The following is a 21345-nucleotide window of genomic DNA, read 5'->3' as shown; positions in this document are numbered from 1 at the left end:
TTTAGATCTTACATGAACCCTTTTTATGCCACACCAAGCAGATCAGCTTTATATAAACCCATCAAAACATCTTTATTGATTTCTTTGTCTCCAAAGTGCACTTTTGTATTTCAGCCTGCTTCTTTTAGTGAGAGGCCAGTCAGTGCTTGTTATTTTCCCCTCAATATAACTGAATAACGATCTCAGAGGAGGATGTTGGAAAAGAGAATGTTTATTTTCAATTTACCAATTTACAAAAAAAGATAAACATTGCATATTGTAACACGATAGAATTGTAACACTAGAGAATTAAAGAGAAGAAAAGAAAGAGAATTTAAGACACCAGCAAAACATGCTGTTTGCTGAAAATCTTTCCCAAATTTCATCTGCAATATAATCATTTGTAATGACTGAAGAAAATGCCATGTATTTGGAATGACAAAATGGTGAGAAAATATTGTCTAAATGGCAGGATTTTCATTTTTTAGTAAACTATGCCATTTACAATTTGTAGTCTTTAACAATAGATGTCAAAAAGTCACCAACCAACGGAATGCCTTCATTCAAGTTCCTTAGTTTCTTCACATCACTATTAAATTATTAGTCATATTCAACAGCAGGAAATTAGAAAAGCGTAGCACATTTTTATCTCTACCGGTACATTTCTTCCTCAGGCACTGATCTGAGGCTGTACACTTTCATATGGAAGAAATAACAGGTCATAAAATATCTGTTACTGAAACTGATGTTGGTTTCATTTCATTAGAACACAATGATGCTATTGATCAAATAAGAGCATTAATGGCAGACTCTCTCTCTCTTTCTGTGTGTGTGTGTGTGTGTGTGTACCTGGTATTCATCACATTGTGGGGACCAAATGTCCCTACAAGGATAGGAATACCAGTAGATTTTGACCTTGTGGGGACATTTCTCAGGTTCCCATGAGGAAACAGGCTTATAAATCATGCACAATGAGTTTTTTTGAGGAAATAAAAGTGTGCACAACCTCCTGTGAGGGCTAGGTTTAGGTGTAGGGTAGGTGTAGGGCGATAGAAAGTACGGTTTGTACAGTATAAAAACCATTACGCCTATGGAATGTCCCCATAAAACATGTAAACCCAACGTGTGTGTGTGTGTGTGTGTGTGTGTGTGTGTGTGTGTGTGTGTGTGTGTGTGTGTGTGTGTGTGTGTGTGTGTGTGTGTGTGTGTGTGTGTCGTATATCTTCATTTTGGTTTCCCTTCTGAGCATGTGTTGTTGGAGCTGCAGACAGGAGAGAAAATGAGCAATTTATTTTTACCTCAAGGCTCTTTCCCCTGGGCTAATGCTTTCGTTTGTGAGAGAGACAAAAGAATCCCTGTATCACTGTGCTTGTAAGAAAAAAGCAAACTCTGTGACCTCCAACCAAGATTCCTCAATAGCCTGTGGGAAAACCTAGCCTATAATTCATTTACATTATAATTCATTTAGTTAGATACTGTAACTAAAGCAAATGCAGAACAAAAATATTACTTAAATATATATGATATAATAAATAATTTGATTATTCATTAGCTATGATTATATTCATTGGTTGTATTCCATGTACCTCTATAGGGATGCCCAGCTCTTGGTGTTCGGCGGGTGTGTTTGATTCATTGATTTGATTGGTGAAACTACACCGCCACCTGCAGGTTAATATGTGCCATTACAGTAAGTGAGCGCCTGAGTGAGTATGAAATCTACTATTTATCATATTATGATTGAGCTCTGATTGATTTCTATCTAACATATTGCCAGAACGTGGTTTAAAATGAACAGGCATGAAAGAAAATAGAGTTTCTCAGGATTTTGAAAAATGTGAAGCAAATGTTTATTTAGCATCATCTCTGTTTTACTTTTTTGTTGTGATATCATATTTATCCATCGTTTTCTTTAACACGGAAGTATGGGTGAAACTTCCAGTTCATTAGCCACGAGTCGTCACTAATCGGTCATATTGGCGGCAATTAATGTAAACAATGCCACTGAACCGAACGAAACTCGGATTATTGCAGCTAAAAATGGTAAATTATTGTCATGTTTTGGACTGTACTAATCATTCAGACCGGGAAAAACATTTGGAGTACTAGACTGATAAAAGTTATAACAAATCCAGAAGAAGAGTACAAAAAAACTGAGGAACAAAAGATGTTTGTCGTTGGCCAAACTAAACCAGGTTCCCTCTCGATACTTCACTCGTACTGCGTCTGAAAGACGCTTTGGGGAAAACTCCTTTTACTCCGAGACTGAAGCATTTCAATAACGCAGTGTTACTGCACGGCCATCCAAGCCCTGCAGGACCGCTTCGGCCCTTGCTGGACGAGCATACTCGTCGGCTGGACAGGCGGCTTCAGCGCTTCACTCTATGGCTGTCCTCCAGGTTTACCAGGCCAAACTCCTCCACGGATTGGATGAGGCAGGTCTGAATGACCCCACCTTCAGAGAGCTTCGCAGCGCAACCGACGGCCACACCCCCAGCTGCTCAACCAGCTCCCAAGCCTGAGCCGCGTCATCGATCCCGCTCGGCTAGACGCTACCCGTTTCTGAAGCGCCAAGGACCCCGGCCCAAGGTAGTGCTGGACCAGGCGCCCCCAGTGTCTTCCTGATCTCAAGGGCAGGAAGAGGGAGGGGCCATGTCTCGTCGGAGCCGGACCAGCCCCCAAGTTGCCTCTGTTAAGCCTTCATTCACCCCGTTCTGTTCAGAGTGCCGAAGGCTGCGAATCGTGGGCCCGTTGTATTAGCGCCCCCCACAGCCTACCGCTGTTATAGCAAAGAAAATAAAAAACAAACATTCTCAAATAGAGAGCAAATTTCCTCTTCCACTATTGTTAAGCAGCGATCCCACGAGCGGTCAGCTGCTCGAATCAATGCAACCCCTCGCCACACGGGCCGAGGCCTGGCAGGCCATCCCCGGAGTGTCAAAGTGGGTTCTGGAAATAATAGAACGAGGTTACACACTTCAATTCGCTCGAATACCCCCGTGCTTCAACGAAGTGGTCTCCACCTCAGTCCTCAGCAAGGACGCAGACATGCTGTTGCAATCGTGCCCTCAGCAGACGGCCATTCAGAATGATCACACTGAAACAGATCCTCTCACAAATTCGTCCAGGGGACTGGTTTTGTTCGCTGGATCTGAAAGATGCGTACTTTCATATCCAGATCGCCCCCCATCACAGGTGATTCTTGAGATTCGCCTTCGAGGGAGTGGTGTATCAATACACGGTCCTGCCCTTTGGACTGTCCCTAGCTCCCCGCACGTTTACAAAGTGCATGGACGCAGCGCTTTCCCCTCTGAGACAGATGGGAATCCGCGTCCTGAACTACCTCGACGATTGGCTCATTCTGGCCAAATCGAGAGACGAGCTAATACACCACAAATCCTTTCTCCTCAGCCACTTAGAGTGCCTAGGACTCAGAGTCAACTTTGCCAAGAGCAATCTGTCCCCCAGCCAACACATTTAGTTCCTGGGCGCGACTCTGTTCAAATGAAGGCAGTCCTTGTGCTGCAACGAACCTTGGCTATTCAAAAGCTCGTGGCCTCCTTCAAAGTCGGAGCCCTTCACCCTCTCAAAGCTTTTCAGAATATGTTGGGCCTCATGGCTTCTGCATCCCCAGTACTTCAGTTGGGCCTGCTGCGCATGTGCCCCCTTCAGTATTGGCTGAAACCGAAAGTTCCATCTTACGCCTGGCGTCAGGGGCGCCTTCGTGTCAAGGTGAATCAGGCCTGCGTCTCAGCCCTGACCCCTTGGAAGGACCCTCAGTGGATGGAACAGGGCGTTCCCCTAGACACGGTCTACAGAAGGAAGATGGTGTCGACAGATGGTTCCAACACGGGTTGGGGATCACTGTGCGACGGCAATCCGGCTTTCGGCCGCTGGTCGAAAGCGGAAAGCCGCCTTCACATCAACTGTCTAGAAATGCTAACAGTGTGTTTAGGCCTTCATACCCTTCTACCAGTCTTGAAATGGGCTCAGCTGAACCTGCGCTCATTGAAAGCAACGCATATACCAGGCAGACTGAATCAGGGAGCAGACATGCTATCTCGGAGCAACGTCTCCTCAGACGAGTGGATGCTCCATCCCGAAACGGTTCAGGGAACATGGGCTGTCTTTGGCAAGGCGAAAGTCGACCTTTTCGCCTCAGAAGACAGTTTTCATTGCCCAATCTATTTTTCAAAGGATCAGGATGCGCTGGCCCACAATTGGCCCAGCCTCCTTCTATACGCGTTTCCCCCGATCGCCCTGATACCTCAGGTCATCAGGAGAGTCAGGGAACAAAAACTCAAAGTCCTGTTGGTGGCCCCATTCTGGCAGAACCAGCACTGGTTCCCAGGCCTGCCTCGGCTGCTATCGTCAGCCCCCTGGCCTATTCCACTGAGACAAGATCTTATCTAGACTTTATAATCTGGAGGTTCCGACCTTACAGGCTCGGATTTTTTCTGCATAAATGGATAACCATTTAACCAGTATCTAGTTATATGATATATGTCTTGGCCCTCTTGCGAGCTCCAAACTGTATTATCTCCCTGGAACGGTCGTTATTGGGTTTCCCGATTAATAGGATGGCCCTTACTAGCCCCTAGGTGCTAGGGCCATTATGAGTCGTTCCTCTACCATAGCTACGGCGGGATTGTACTGGTTCCCCAAAGCGTCTTTCAGACGCAGTACGAGTGAAGTATCGAGAGGGAACGTACTCGGTTACGTCCATAACCTCGGTTGCCTGAGATAGAGAACGAGTACTGCGTTGCTGGCCGTGCTATGTAGCCGCACAACTCAGTCGTCGCTTCAGTCGAAGTAACCTGAGATCCTATGACGAAACGTGCGCTTATATAGCCAGATACTCCGCCTATTCTGGCGGAATTTGGTGCGAGCTTTCGCCATAGGTTCGTTTTTTACTCACTGCACGAACCAATGGCCGTGCAATAACACTGTGTTATTGAAATGCTTCAGTCTCGGAGAAAAAGGAGTTTTCCCCAAAGCGTCTTTCAGATGCAGTACTCGTTCCGTATCTCAGGGAACCGAGGTTACGGACATAACCGAGTACGATTTCAACATTCGTGTTTGTTCTTATCATTTCAGGTCAGGTAGGTGAAATATTAGGCTAATATCTTAATTAATACTGCTCGTACATGTCTTTACAACCTATTAACTTTAGTTTGTCAAAATACCCTGCTGAAAAAAACAGCTTAAACCAGCCTAGGCTGGTTGGCTGGTCTTAGCTGGTTTAAGAAAGTAACTGGTTTTAGCTGGTCTCCCAGGCTGGTTTTAGCTAGTGGTTTCCCAGCCTGACCAGCTAAGACTGGCTGGGAAAGTGGCCAAAACCCCTCTAAAACCAGCCTGCTGACCAACTATGACCAGCTAAAACCAGGCTTGTTTTTTTTCACCAGGGTAGTGTGCCCTTTTCTGCTTACTAAGTCCTTCTCTATATGATTTGGAAGCTTCCATGTGTTTTTTCCCGTGGTTTAAACAGCATAAATTAGCAGAACAAGTATTCAATAATACATTAACCGTGCAATCCATGCTGTTGGAATCGTGACGAATTTGCAAACCCTCTACAGGGAAATAACAAGAAGAATAACAACATGCAGTAAATGGTAAAACTACATACCAGTGTCCTCATAATTATGCTAATACATTCAAATAATATGGTAAGACACACCAATTTGCAATATCAAGCAACAAAACAAGCTGTTTTGTACAGCTAAAAATAGCTGGCGTGGATGAGACCCAAAGCCAAATCATAAAATGTACAAATGGCCGCGCCCACTCTTATGGGAAGAAAAGGTGGATGTCTAATGCAATATAAATAAATAAAAAATATAATACAATACCTGGCATGAGAAATTTGGTAAACAGGGCCAAGAAATGATATGGATAAAATATGCAGAAAACTCCAAAAATAGCTGAAAGAAACCAGTTTGTCAAAAGTGTCATGTCAACACACCCACTAGAAAGCCTGTATGAAGTCTAAACTAATAAAGTAAGCCAAATATAACCACAGTGAAGATAGAAACAAAGAGGCGCTGGATTAAAAGGAAATTAAATTAAAAATTTTAACCGCAGAAGAAAAAATACTAAAGAATATTGAGAGGGGAAAAGAAATACACTGTATGTACCCCAATTAAACAGACCAGCATATTGCAGTGCCTTGCAAAAGTATTATTTTTTTTATCTTTTTACTTATGTTGCTGCCTTATGTTAAACTGTTTCAAATTACTTCCACATCAATCTACGCTACACACCATGCACTATAACAGCAAAGCAACAGGTATTTAACATCTTTGCAAATTTATTAAAAATAACAAACTAAAAAGATTCCATTGCATAAGTATTCATACCCTTATCTGAGACAGTTGAAATTTCACTCAGGAGCATTCATATTGCTTGTAGATGTGACTACACTTAGAGTGAAGGGAACCTGCGGCAAATTCAATTGAATGGGCATGATTTGGAAAGGCACATATGTCTTAATAAAAGGTATAACAGCTGGAAATGCATATCAGAACAAAAAAAACAAGCCCTGAGGTAAAAAAAAAAAAAAAAACTGCCTGTAGAGCTCAGAGACAGGATTGCATCAAGCCACACATCTGGGGAAGAGTTTAGAAAAAATTCTGCTGCACTGAAGGGTTTACAGAAGCATGTATTTTCTGTTACCCTTAATAGAAGAAGTTTGAAACAACCACAACTCTTCCTAGAGCTGGCCTCCTGGCCAAACTAAACAATTGATGGAGAAGGACCTTGGCTAGAGTGGTTACCAAGAACCTGATGGTCACTCTAGTTGAGCTCCATGATCATATATGCAGATGGGAGAACCTTACAGAAGGGAAAACATCACTGCAACACTCCATCGATCTGGGCTTTATGGTGGTGTGGCTAGACTCAATCCTCTCCTCAGTGAAGACACATGAAACACACTTGGAATTTGCAAAAAACAAACAAAAAATAAATAAATAAATAAAAACACCTAAAGGACCCTCAGATTGTAAGAAACAAGATTCTCTTGTCTGATGAACCTCAATTCCAAACATCATGTTTGAAGGAAACCAGGCACTGTTCATCACCTACAGAGTACCATCCCAAAAGTTTTCAGTGGCAGGGACTGAAGGACTCGCCAGAGTAGAAGAAAAGCTCAATGCACCAAAATATTAAGATGTTAATGAAAACCCAGTCCAGAGCATTTAGAGCCTGGGCAGAAGGATACCTTCCAACAGGACAATAACCCTAAGCACACAGCAAGAGTGGCTTATAGACAACTCTGTGAATGTCCTTGAGTGGCCCAGCCACAGCCTGGGCTTGAACCCAATCAAACATTTCTGGAGAAACCTGAAAACGTCTCCCAGACCCCATCCAACCTGACAGAGCTTGAGAGGTGAAGAGATGAGAAGAATGTTAGAAAATTGCCAAATGTTGACGTGCAAATCTTGCTGCATCATACCTAAAACAACTTGAGGCTGTAAAGGTGCTTTAGCTAAGTACTGAGATAAGGATATGAATACTTATGCAATGTATTTATTTCAATTTTTTTTTTTTTTTTTTGACAATTCTGTTTTTGCTTTGTCATTATGGTGTATGGCAGGCTTCCCCAAATCTTACCCTGGAGGTCCAATGCGCTGCAGAGTTTAGCTCCAACCCTGATCACACTCACCTACCTGTTATTCTCTAATGATCCTGAAGACCTTGATTAGCATGCTCAGGTGTGTTTGATTAGGGTAAGAGCTAAACTCTGCAGGAAAATGGATCTCGAGGTCCAGATTTGGTGATCCCTGGTGTATGGAATGAAGACTGAAAAGTTAAACAAGGGCAGCAACAAAACACACCATGAAAAAAATGAAGGGGTATGAATACTTTTGCCAGGCACTGTACATCAAATTAATTTTCCTTCATAAAAACACCTACAGACAGGATGTAATGACGTTATCTGTTTATTAGCAGTCTGATCTAACCCAAGGTCTTATGTAAAGTAGACTGGAATTATGAAAACTGTTGTTACATTCAGTTTTTTTTTTTTCCTAAAATATGACAGGTTCTTCACAAACACTCAGAAAATAAAATTGTTCCACACAGCTCTGTTGAAGAGTTGGGAAGCACTTTGGAAAAGTTCCACCAGGCCCTTTCTTGGAATGTTCAGCATTGGTTTAATCCTTTTTATTTTCCTCAAATTGAAAACATCCTTCAATATTTCTTTCACCCAACATACACACTTGCTATAATACAAAAAAGGCCAGGTAATAGTGTCAAATACTCAAATTTCCATTTGGGAATCTGTTAAAGCTCCTAACCCTTAAGTAATTTAGATACGCCACCAAAAACGAATGTCATCATTGCACACAATGATGTTTACAATCACATGGGCCTGTTTTAATTTCAACCAGTGAACAAACATTCATGTACTGTATCTTTGCATAACCCAAACTCATCAAACAGGACGAGTTACGTGGTCAAACTCAAAAGACAGAGAAGAAAAAACAAACACTGCATTGCATACTCTACATTCAAATGACATGAAATGTCTCGTTTGAGGTGTGCTGGTGGAATAAGAAAATAACGTGACATGATTGTGTTGTACAGAAACTCTTGTGCAGTGACATTCTAGACAACACCACTAGATTACAGACCTTGGTCTTCACTCTTAAAGGCCTTTAAAAGCTTTACAATCCATTATATACAGATCAGCATTCATTTAAAAGCATTACGTCAAATTCAGACTTCAATCTGAGGGAAATATGGGGGTCAATAGAAGAGGTTGTTCATTATGGCAGGCAAGAGTCAATTTTATGAGCATCCAGAGACTGACGCAAATTCACCGTTTCATTCTAACAAAACAAATTTACATACGCTAATACCAGCAAATAAGCTTGTTGTGTGAACTTCACAAAAACATGTCAAGGTCATATTTAACCCCAAATCAAACTGGAAAAAATAACAAAAATGGTAAAAATCTGAAATCAAATGGAGTAATAATAATAATAAACCATAAAGAAAATAAACACATATTTTTAGAACTATTGTGATTTGTGTGACATTATTATAAGTGACATTATTATTTTTTACATTATAGGAAATAAAATTAGTTGTTTTGGTAATAAAGTAATAAGAACTGGCTATCAAAATGTGCTTGATTTTCATAAAAATAATGTCCCAAAAAGGCACTGTGCATGCATATATACATACACACACAAGAAAAAGAATTAAAATAAATAAAAATAAATTATGGAGAAAAAAAAAATCTAATAAAATCCACTCGAAATTCCAAAACATGCTTCATTTTCTATATTCTTTTTGGAATACAACCTGGACATGTTCCTAAAAAATTAGTAGGATATGCAAGTCAATTCACAGATCATTTCTAGACATACTCAGACATGAATTCATTCATAACATCCGGATTATCAAAACCAGAGGTAGCATATGAAGATATGTTCCCCCACAAAGTATTTTCCCTCTTTAAGATCCATTTTGTCCAAAAATGCAGTTGCGAGTGTGAATTACAAACTGTTTTTACTAGCCGTTTCCAAGAAGTGTTCACCACAAACCCTTTGACCCACAGACCCATACAGACAAATAAACAGTGACCAATTTAAAAGCACTTAAATGTGTTCCAATGCATTTTTTCCTTGAGGCAATACATTTTAGAGGAATACTCTTTCCCTTAAAACTGTCAAGCATCTCATTCCTTGACAATCTCTCACGTTAAATAAAAGATGGTCCCTGTCTGATATGACTTATCACAATAACCATAAATAAAAAAATCTTACGACGGTTCTGGAAAACATCAGTGGCTTTCGAGAAAGTTCCCTCATCTTCTAAAATTGCACTTGATTTAGTTCTCCAATGAAAACTTCTGAAATAAGGCTGAACTAAAACATTATCACAGAAAGTATTAACGCAAGACACTTCCAGAGTTAATTTAAAAACTCAACCCTGTTACCAAAAGGAAATGAATATAAATAAATTACAGATGCATCTATTAAGTCAAAACAGGAGCAAATTAACCTGTGGAATGCAAATCTTAATGAATCTGTGACCTAATGGAGTGAATCTCATGAAATCTCTTAAAAGAACATGACCAGGTCATATTTCATACCGAAGGAAATTAGATTTTGCATAAGGAAAATGAAGCCTTTTGTTAGGTCCATTAGGATTTTTGTTTCTTTTGTGTGACATTTCCCACTCTCATAACTATAATGCAAAAATAATATGTCATATTTAAAGGAAAAGTTTAATAAATTTAAAATTGTCATAATTTACTCATCTTTATGTCATTCTAAACTTGTAAGAATTGAACATAAAAGATGATATTTTAAAGCACAATGGTAGCCAAACACTTGACTGGTTACCAACATACTTCAAAATATCCTCAAAATATCTCAAACAGATTTGCTACAACATGAGTGAGTAAATGACCAAATCTTGAGGCGAACTACACCTTTAAAATGAGAAATATGCTTACATTTATGCCAATTTAAAAGTATGAAATTATTGTACTATACTTTATTGCAATACAGTAGAAATTACAGTATGACAAAAAAAATCTAAATTTGAATTAGAAAAGATCGAAATTAGTTCGAATTAGTCAAAAGTTTTTGAACAGTAAGCTTTTGTTTCTTCTGCTTTTTTTGATCCAAAGAACAGCAAAACATTTACAACAGTAACATTTTGAAATGTTTTACTATTTAAAATAACTCTTCTATTTGAATATATTTAAAAAGTAATTCATTTCTGTGATCAAAGCTAAATTTTCAGCATCATTACGCCAGTCTTCAGTGTCACATGATCCTCCAGAAATCATTCTAATATGCTGATTTGCTGTTCAAGAAACATTTATTACTATTATCAGTATTTAAAACAGTTGAGTACATTTTTTCAGGATTCTTTGAAGAATAGAAAGATCCAAAGATCAGCGTTTATCTGAAATAAAAAGCTTATCATTTTTAATGTTACAAAAGATTTCTATTTCAGATAAATGCTGTTCTTCTGAACTTTTTATTCATCAAAGAAACCTGAAAAAATTATATTCAACAATTACAATAAAAAAATGTTTTTATAAGCAGCAAATCAGAATATTAGAATAATTTCTGAAGGATCATGTGACTGGAGTAATGATGCAAATAATTCAGCTTTGAAATCACAGGAATAAATTACATTTTACAATATATTCAAATAGAAAACAGCTATTGCTAGTCGTCAAATTATTTCACAATTTTACTGTTTTTGCTGTAATTTGGATCAAATAAGTACAGGCTAGGTGAGCAGAAGAGAAACATAAAAAAAAAATCTTACTGTTTAAAAACTTGACTGGTAGTGTATATAATTTATATATATGTAATTTTTTGGGACAGATCATGACTGGATTTTCATGATATTCACCCACGAAGTAGAAATCATATGACAATTTCTGTTCCTTGTATTTTACCTTGCACTGAGAATTTAGTTTTATACACGGTTAAATGGACCATCTGCATTCATGTATCACTGGATCTGAGTTGCTGTAGTCTCTCTGTCTCTTGCTGTAGACTATCTCTCCTGTTGGTCAGAGCTGGCCATTTGCCCCGTCTCTTCAGTGGGCGTGTCCAGTACTGGATTAACAAATCCCTCAAAGTCCTCGTCGCCATGCTCACCGCTGTCCTCGGGATGTGCGCTGACAAAGTCGTTCTCCCACTCCAGAGCGTTGGAGTCCTCAGAGGTGGAGGTGGGGCCGCTGTCCAGCTGTTTCCCGCCGGGACGAAGCGCCGCCCGTAAAATGTCCTCCTCCGTTTTGGAACGCTCCCATGCAGGACCCATCCGGTTCATTCCTGTATAATGCCACAAATTAATTCAATAAATTACAGTCGTTCAAAGTTTTGGATCAGTAAGATTTTTAATGGAGTAATGCTTGTCAAGGATTATCAAAAATACAGAAAAAAACAGTAATAATGTAAAACATTATTGCAATTTTTAATGTTAATTCCCTATTTTAATATACTTTAAAATATAATTTATTTCTGTGACATAGCACTGATTTTTCATCAGCCATTACTCTGGTCTTCAGTGTCACATGATCCTTCAGAAATCATTCTAACAAGTGCTGTAATGAAGTGATATTCACTTCACCCGTCAATGTTATGCCTGATCGGTGTATATTGTTATAAAAAAAGATGTCCATTTTAAATAAACACTGTTCTTTTTAACAATTTGTTTATTGAAGAATCCAGAAAAAAGTATCACAGGTTCCCAAAAAATATTAAGCAGCACAACTGTTTTCAACATTGATAATGAATCTACATATTAGAATGATTTCTGAAGGATCATGTGACACTGAAGACTGGTATTATGATGCTAAAAATTGAGCTTTGCTTCACAGGAATACATTATATTTTGAAGAAAAAAAAACAAAACAAAAAAAAAAAACATTAAATATCTTACTGAAAAAAAACCAAAATTTTTAGTGTAAGAATTGCGTTAAAATAAATTTATTTATAATTTAATTATGATATTAGAATAATTTCTGAAGGGTCACGTGACACTGGAGTAATGATGCTAAGAATTCAGCTTTGAATCACAGGAATAAACTATATTTTGAAGTACAGTACAGACCAAAAGTTTGGACACACCTTCTCATTCAGGTGTGTCCAAACTTTTGGTCTGTACTGTAGATATGAATTCAACTGAAAAAACTTGTGAAAAAATATCTTTCAGGTGGTCAAATAGCAAATAGTGGAGCTCTGCAGCCACCTACTGGTAAAAGTTATTTGTAGTTGTATTTTTTTACTTTTAAAACTGGATTTTCCAAAAGATGGGCAAAAATCTTACACTAAACCATGTGAAATTTTCCATGTTATCCCCATGAATTAAAGTTAGAAATATGGGTCTTTTATAAAGTGAATTTTACATAAAAAAGCAGTTTTTGTATAAAAACCCACTTAAAAATATTAATTTATTAATTTATATATATTTAAAAAATATCACTAACCCACTGAAAACTGCACAAATGTAGAGAAAAACTTTAATAAACAGAAAAATATACAGTATAGACCAAAAGTTTGGACACACCTTCTCATTCAAATGAAAAATAAAAATGTTATTTTAAAATGCAACTATTTTTTTTTACAAAATTACATTGTTTTTCTATATTTTTGATCAAATAAACGCAGCCTTGATGAGCATAAGGAACTTCTTAAAAAAAAAAAACACATTAAAAATCTTACTGATCTCAAACTTTTAAATGTCAGTGTAAGAATTATGTTAAAATAAATACAATAAAATAATTTATTCATAATTTAATTATGATATTAGAATGATTTCTGAAGGGTCACATGACACTGCAGTAATGATGCTAAAAAAATCAGCTTTGAATCACAGGAATAAATTAAACTTTAAAATATGCTATGATAGAAAACAGTTGTAATATTTATATAAAATTGTAATATTTCAGAATATTACTGTTTTATAATAAAATAAGTCTGCTTTACAAAAACTATACAAAGTCTCGCTTTACAAAAAATGTCTGAGAATAATAATGTCTCATTTGAAATATTTAATACAGTAGATAACGAACTAACAATGAGCAATATATTTTTACAAAATTCACCCATGCTTGTTAATGTGACGTAAAATATAAAAATGTTAAAATTGGCATGAACCTGTGTTTTTAGCATCACTGATATACTATGACAGATTTGATTTTCACTTTAATTTTAGTTATAAAGTTGTATTCATTTAGTTGTTTGTCATTTGTATTATTTGTCTTTAAACATATATGTGACCTTGGACCACAAAATCAGTCATGAGGTTTAATTTTTTTGAAATAGAGATGTATACATTATCTGAAAGCTGAATAAATAAGCTTTCCATTGATCTATTGTTTGTGTTGCCTTTAAAGTTGTTCAAATTAAGTCCTTAGCAATGCATATTACTAATCAAAAAAATTGGTTTGTTATATTTACGGTAGGAAATTTACAAAATATCTTCATGGAACATGATCTTTACTTAATATCCTACAAATAAAACCATAATGCAAAGAGTAACCCTTTACAATAAGGTGTCATTAGTTAACACCAGTTAATGTAGTAATTGACAAGAACAAACAATGAACAATACATTTATTAATCTTGGTTTCATGTTAGTTAAAATACAGTTGTATGTTCATGTTTGTTCACAGAGCATTAATGTTAACAAACACTGCTTTAACAATGCATTAGTAAATGCTGAAATTAACATTAACTAAGAATAATAAATGCTGTAGAAATATTGTTCATTCTTAGTTCGAATTAACTAAAGTAGTTAACTAATGTTAACTAATGCACCTAATTATAAAGTGTTACCATGCAAAGTGTTACTGACATGGCATGGCATTTAAAGCTCAACTCTAACTGGCATGTTGTGACTTGACTCAGGCATACTTTGTATAATAAATAATTACTGAGTGCAAGAAGGTTCACTAAAGTCACTCACCCTCCTCATCCTCCCACTCCAGGTCTAGTGAGGTGGCGTCAGTCTTACTGGTGAAGTCCCAGCTGTTCTCTGTGTTCGGGGTCACCACATTGGTCTCAGAGCTGAGTCCTTTTAAAAAATATATATTTTTGCATTTAGAAATGCCGTTTCATGTATTCTAACAGTATTCTGTAATACTGTAATTAAAATGTGTTAATAGGAACTCACTGTTACTGCGAAACGCTTCAGATTGAGCCTTCACACTCTGCAGGTACACCTCGAACTCTCCATCCGACGCTTTGCTGCAGAAACACACACACAGAGTTACATCAGCCATCTGCAAAATACTGCTGTTATCACCGTAGATGCGTTTAGAGAGACTGTAGACAGCATGACAGTCTTATGAACATCTTATTATAGTAAAACTGTGGAAGTGGCTGTTCATTCTGGTGCAACGTCATTGTGATTTTGTCAGTTCCTGACAATTAAAAAACACCCAAAGAAAAAAAAACACTACCACACTTTAACACTTTTTTTTTGCTGAACCCCTTCAGCATTACATGTTTTCTTAAAGTTAATATTTCAATAATTTAACCACATACTCGCATGTTCACAGTTCTCGGATGTTGGTAACATGACATGAAGGTAAACAACTAAATATTTTATCTGTGTGTTTTGATTGTTATTTTCATTTTTATTTTTATTTTGTATCTACATTTATTAGCTTTTCATAAACTCACAACCCCCCTGTAGATTTCTTGCGAACCCCAGTTTGAGAAACACTGCTTTAATGAAACTAGTAAGAATGCACAAGTCAAAAGTTTTTGAACAGTAAGATTTTTAATGTTTTTTAAAGAAGTATCTTCTGCTCACCAAGCCTGCATTTATTTGATCCAAAGTACAGCAAAAACAGTAAAATTTTGAAATATTTTTACCATTTAAAATAACCGTTTTCTATTTGAATATTTTAAAATGCAATTCATTTCTGTGATTTCAAAGTGGAATTTTCACATGATCCTTCAGAAATCATTCTAATATGCTGATTTGCTGTTTTTTTGTTTTTTATTTTTTATTTAATTTAAAAAAAAAATGTTATTATCATCATCATAATTTGAAACAATTGAGTAAATTTTTTTATTCTTTGATAAATAGAAAGATCCAAAGATTAGCAATTATCTGAAATAAAAAGCTTTATACATACACATTTATTAAATTTTTATTTTTTATTTTTTTGCGAAGATATTATAGAAATTGCTAGATCATTGCTTTTTTGAGCAGCAAATCAGAATATCAGAATGATTTCTGAAGGATCATGTGACTGGAGTAATGATAAATAAATGACAGAAATAAATTTTGGAATATATTAAAAAAGAAAACAATTTTATTTATTTTTTTCAGTTTTATTTTAAATAGTAAAAATATTTCAATTTTTTTCAGTTTTTGCAGGCTTGGTGAGCAGAAGATACTATATATTTACTTGAAAATATTAATATACATTTACTTAAAAATATAAAAAATCTTACTGTTCAAAAACTTTTGACTGGTAGTGTAAGTTTTGAATTATGCAATACAAAATCCATATAATAGTGTATTCAGTATACTAGTCTAGGGCTGCATGATGTATCGAAGCAAAACTGAAGTCACGATATGGCTTAGTGTGATTATTAAAATAATAAAGGCTGTGATTTCTTAAAAAAATAAATGTAAAGTTATATTATCATTTAATTTATTTATTAAATTTTTAAAAATTAAAAACTCTTACAATAAAACTTTATTTTATTTAGTTTTTTTTTTATTTAGTAATTTTCAACAGTAGTAGTAATAATACAAATAATAACTATTATTACATAACCATATTTACATAAAATCACAATTTTGTCAAAATTGTGCAGTCCTATAAAGCACATCGAAACTGGATTTATTTTTAGCTTTCTAAAGGAAATCACAATTTTCGTCAGCAAAACTGCAAGTAGATAATATGCACAAAGGTACAATAATAAATATACAGTAGTCAACATTTGAAGTGGATCAGAAAAGTTCATCAAAGTTGTCCTAAGACAAGAACAGGTATTGTTTTGGTTTTAGGACAACTTTAATGAACTTTTTTGATCCACTTCAAATGTTGACTACTGTATTATAGACAAAATAATAAAAATGTTAATATATTCATTTATCTATACTGCTCAAAAGAAAAGGATGTTAGTTTTACACAAAAGTCAAGCTTAATTTGTTTGCACGACGACACCTTATTTAATATTTTGCATCTAATGCAATAATACTAACGCATTTTTAAGTGTGACTTAAGCCTTCAAAAACTTTTTGGGGTCAGCGAATATCATTTCCATTCATTTTTAGAGCAGAATGAGCTTACGTTTTGTGCCGAGGGTCATTGCTTTCTGGGTCTGATCTGGGTTTGGTCCTCTGAGGCTGCGGCGGCTTCCTCTGAAAACACAACATTTCAAAAATGACGACTGATTCACTTCCACTAATATTTCTCCAAGTGCTACAGTATCGCTTTAATTTAAAAAAAAAAAACTTGCATTGCTAAAATTATTTCTAACTGTTTGTGCCAAAGTGTAGTGCCCTACTGGGAAACAGACACCAAATGTAATATTAGCAGATGGTCAAACACACAAATCATGGTAGAAAGCAAGATAACAGGAAATAAAAATGAACAGAGAACATGAGGGCAAATTAAGAAGAAAATGTTTATAAAACAGGAGGATATAGGAGTTAGTTTTAAGTGGAGAAGGTTTTCTTGGAAGCAGATTGATTTTACATTTATCAGCATTAAGTGCTAAGGTTGATCAATATTTGACGATGGACCAATGTCAAAAGCCTTCAATACAATGCAAACTATTCACTGCATCACAATCTATATACAGTACAAAAAAAAGATGAGTAATTTTAACAAAAAAAAGCTATATACAATTCATAACTTACAAAGCCAAGCAGCTATTCCTGTTAGAATCAGAATTTGTTAGATATAAATGACAGAGCTGAAGGCGTGTCATAAATGAAAGGGGTGTGGCTGAAGGTTAATGGGCGGGGTTAAGAGAAGGGCTGGGCGTGCTCAGTGCGAACGCCTCACCTCCTTTAGCTTTTGTTCCTTAGCGAGCCGCGCTGCCTCGCGCTGGGCTGCAAAAACAGCCTCCTCTTCTAGCCTTAACTTCTCCTCTTCTGCCACTAACTGGGCAGAAATCACAACAGAAAGGGAAGGTTAACTAAACTCGGAAACAAAAGCAGGGGTGAAAAACTAAAGCAATGGAAAACAACAAATGAAAGCATAAACTCAACATAAGCTCTAACTTAAAGGTAAACATTGTTTTGTGGCAATATGTTTTGAACTTGACTATTTAAAAGTCACATGAAATTGATCTATTTCGCATATGATGACCTGCTGTACCTCTGCACTCAGCTTTTGGTCGATCAGTGCTTGTTTGTCTGAGATGGCAGCGTAGCAATGCTCCTTTAAGTGGCCGATTTCCTCTTCGCTGATCGGTCTGGACCAATGACAGGAGAGAGAGAGTTGAGTTCAGAGTCTCCATCGCCCAAACAGAATCGAATGCTATGTTACACTGATATAAAAGCAATTACAGTTCTAACTTGGTTATAAAATGGCTAGTCTTGACTATCTACTATCTTCCACAGAAGAAAGTCATACAGGTTTGGAACGACATGAGCAAGGGTAAATGATGATAGAAATTTCATGTTTAGATGGACTATACCTTTAAGTTACATTTAGAGTTCAAGTCAAAAGTTTACATACACCTTGTAGAATCTACAAAATGTTCATTATTTTACCAAAATAAAAGGGATCATACAAAATGCATGTTATTTTTTTTTATTTACCACTGATCTGAACATAGACGTTTACATATTGTCCGCAAGAGAAAATAATAGCAAAAAATAAATAAATAAGCCTGTTCAAAAGTTTACATACACTTGATTCTTAATACTGTGTTGTTACCTGAATGATCCACAGCTGTGTTTTTTTAGCCGTTTATGAGTTCCTTTGTTTCTCCTGAACAGTTAAACTGCCCACTGTTCATCAGAAAAATCCTTCAGGTCCCACAGATTCTTTGGTTTTTCAGTATTTTTGTGAATTTGAACCCTTTCCAGCAATGACTGTATGGTTTTGAGATCCATCTTTTCACACTGAGGACAACTGAGGGACTCGTATGCAACTATTACAGAAGGTTTAAATGCTCACTGATGCGTCAGAAGGAAACACGATGCATTAAGAGCCGGGGTGAAAACTTTTGAACAGAATGGAGGTGTACTTTTTTCTTATTTTGCCTAAATATAATATTTTTTCATATAGTACTGCCTTTCAGAAGCTACAGAAAATATGTACATGTCCCCCAGAAGACAAAATAAGTTCAATTTACCCTGATCTTCAAATTCAAAAAGTATAATGCATTGTTTTTTTCTTATAGCGCATCAGTGAGCGTTTGAACCTTCTGTAATAGTTGCATCACTTAGTTGTTCTCAATGTGAAAAGATCAAAATCATACAGTCACTGTTGGAAAGGGTTCAAATGCACAAAAATGCTGAAAAACCAAAGAATTTGTGGAACCTGAAGGACTTTTCTGAAGAACAGTAGGCAGTTTAACTGTTCAGGACAAACAAGGGACATTTTGATACAGTTTAAACCGTTTAAAATGTTCATATTGATACAACAAAATTAAAGTCACCATCCTCTAATCAAGACACGATAAAACAATTTTAAAAAGTTCCATTATGCTGCAAAATTAGTATTTAATCATGAGTAGAAAATGTTCCAATGCTAAAAACAAAGTTTACAGCAGCCACAAACCAGATATGTGACCCTGGACCACAAAACCAGTCAAAAGGCTATATTTTTAAAACAACATTTGGCTGATATACAACTACTTGAAAATCTGGAATCTAAATGTGTGGGGGGGAAAAAAATCTAAATATTGAGAAAATTACCTTTAAAGTTGTCCAAATGAAGTTCTTAGCATTGCATATTACTAATCAAAAATTAAGTTTTAATATTTTTACGGCAGGAAATTTACAAAATATCTTCATGGAACATGATCTTTACTTAATATCCTAGTGATTAACGGTCATATTGACCCATACAATGTATTTTGGGCTATTTTACAAATATACCCATGCTACTTAAGACTGGTTTTGTGGTCCTGGGTCACATATGAACTAAGTTAATAAACCAGTCAAAGTTAATATCATACCTGGGGCAGCTTTGTGAGCTCTCACCCTGGAAAACAAAACAAAAGTGTTGACGTGTAAGCAAAAGAGGAATATTATAAAATTGTGAGTGTGGTTCTGTAAGTTTGTCCTCACCTCATCGCTCTCCACAAGGTTCTCAAACTGTAACAGAATGCATAAAAGTCACTCAAACTGCATATAGATTCGTTTTTGAATGAATTATCTTTAGTTTTAAATAAATGATCATGGCTGCACCTCAATGGTATAGTGTTCCCCAGCTGTGGTGCTTCTGAAGTACTTTGACCTAATGTTAAAAAATAATAGTCATTAAGCCAGGCATGTTATATATAAGATAAAACTGACTTCCTCCTGGCAGAGTGTAGTAAAATATTTCAAAATATGATTTAAGTCACAGTATTGTCCAATATCATCATTACTTGTAGCATCAAATGAAGACTTCTCAAAACAATATTAATAGATAACGTCTATTAAAAATGACTGGGTATAAAATATGATCTAATATTTGAAATTACAGTACACATGATGACACAAGACTGACGTCCCAGGGCGGATTCCCAAAAGGACTCTGGGCGGGGTCCTGAGATCTGACATCAACTAATGCGGAAACTAGAGCAGCATTGATAAGTCTGAATCATTAAAGCGAATCGGTTCGTTCGGACAGTTTGTTTCAAAAACGGATTCGAATCATCACTCAAAAGTGTGAAATAAAAAAAGTTCCTGTATTTACGTTTTATTAATATATTCGTTACATTTTCTAATAACTAAATATGTGTAATTGCCTACTTGATCACAATATGAGTCACTGTTCTTCCAAAGAGTCGAGTGATTTAAAACTGATTCGCAACGCGAATCGACTCAAGTGAATCACTAGAATGAATCGTTTTAAAAGAACAGTGGACATCCCTAATGGAACTGCTATCAGTTGAATTCTACTTATACAACTGTGAAGTCGTATTAATAGTTTTTGAGTCGGCTCTTTTAAAAAGATCCAGCTATTTCAACCCTATACCGGCTGTTCGGTTGTTTTCCAATGCAATGCACCTGACAGCCGGTGAATCATGCTGCCAAAAATCACAGATAACGTTACTATGTTTTACTAAATGCATATTAAATAACAATCCCCATGAATGACTCACCCTCCTCCTCTTTGTATTCTGTTTGCTTCCCTTCTAAAGAGCCCAAAACATTGAGCCCAACAGTTCCCCATGGCATACACGGATCAGGTGTATGTATCAGCTACTCTTCCATTCCGGATCTGTATCCTGCTTCTTCACGCACTTTTCTGGACGAAAGGACTTGATTCTGCATGACTCGTTAAAGTGCGGGCACGGAGCAGGCTCGCGCAGGTGAGTCACCTGCGGACACTTCGCTCGCACAGTGGCATTATTCATCGCCCATGGCTTGCATTCTCAGCTCCGGCCTAAAAGCCTCTTTTGTTTCTCCTTCCTGACAACTCATACATGTGATTAATGTTTAAACTACGGCAAGTCGCGAGGCTCAAGTGCTGTAATGATGTTTCTGAAACACTGGGGGCCGACAGAGATCACATACTTAAAATTACCATGGTGACCAGAGTTTTCCCTGATAAAGTATAGTTAGGATACTGCAGGTGCTAATAATAATGAAGAACTATAATAAGTATATAACTATTATAAGCCTAACTATAATAACTATAAATATCAATTGTATATGCTGTAATGATGCTATATGCTATATTCTATG

At 36.4% G+C, this 21345-nt stretch overlaps 1 protein-coding gene across 2 annotated transcripts; it reads right to left on the bottom strand.

Moving 5' to 3' along the window:
* Positions 1 to 7903: 7903 nt before the first annotated feature.
* On the bottom strand, positions 7904 to 21060 carry ap1ar (adaptor related protein complex 1 associated regulatory protein). 2 transcript variants are annotated; one of them, XM_073820880.1, is made up of 10 exons: positions 20760 to 21060; positions 19858 to 19906; positions 19738 to 19764; positions 19626 to 19651; positions 17813 to 17909; positions 17498 to 17596; positions 16778 to 16848; positions 14635 to 14708; positions 14428 to 14535; positions 7904 to 11789 (listed from the first exon to the last, which is right to left on the bottom strand). In XM_073820880.1, the coding sequence occupies exons 1-10, from the start codon at positions 20828 to 20830 to the stop codon at positions 11512 to 11514; spliced, it is 900 nt and encodes a 299-aa protein (XP_073676981.1). In that variant the 5' UTR covers positions 20831 to 21060; the 3' UTR covers positions 7904 to 11511. The 2 variants fall into 2 exon arrangements, with proteins under 2 accessions (XP_073676981.1, XP_073676982.1); XM_073820881.1 differs by lacking the exon at positions 17498 to 17596.
* Positions 21061 to 21345: the final 285 nt, after the last annotated feature.

This window comes from Garra rufa, chromosome 16 (genome assembly GCF_049309525.1).
Source record: "Garra rufa chromosome 16, GarRuf1.0, whole genome shotgun sequence".
NCBI lineage: Eukaryota > Metazoa > Chordata > Actinopteri > Cypriniformes > Cyprinidae > Garra > Garra rufa.
Note: the sequence above shows the minus strand (reverse complement) of the source record. Positions and strands in the feature narration are given on the sequence as shown.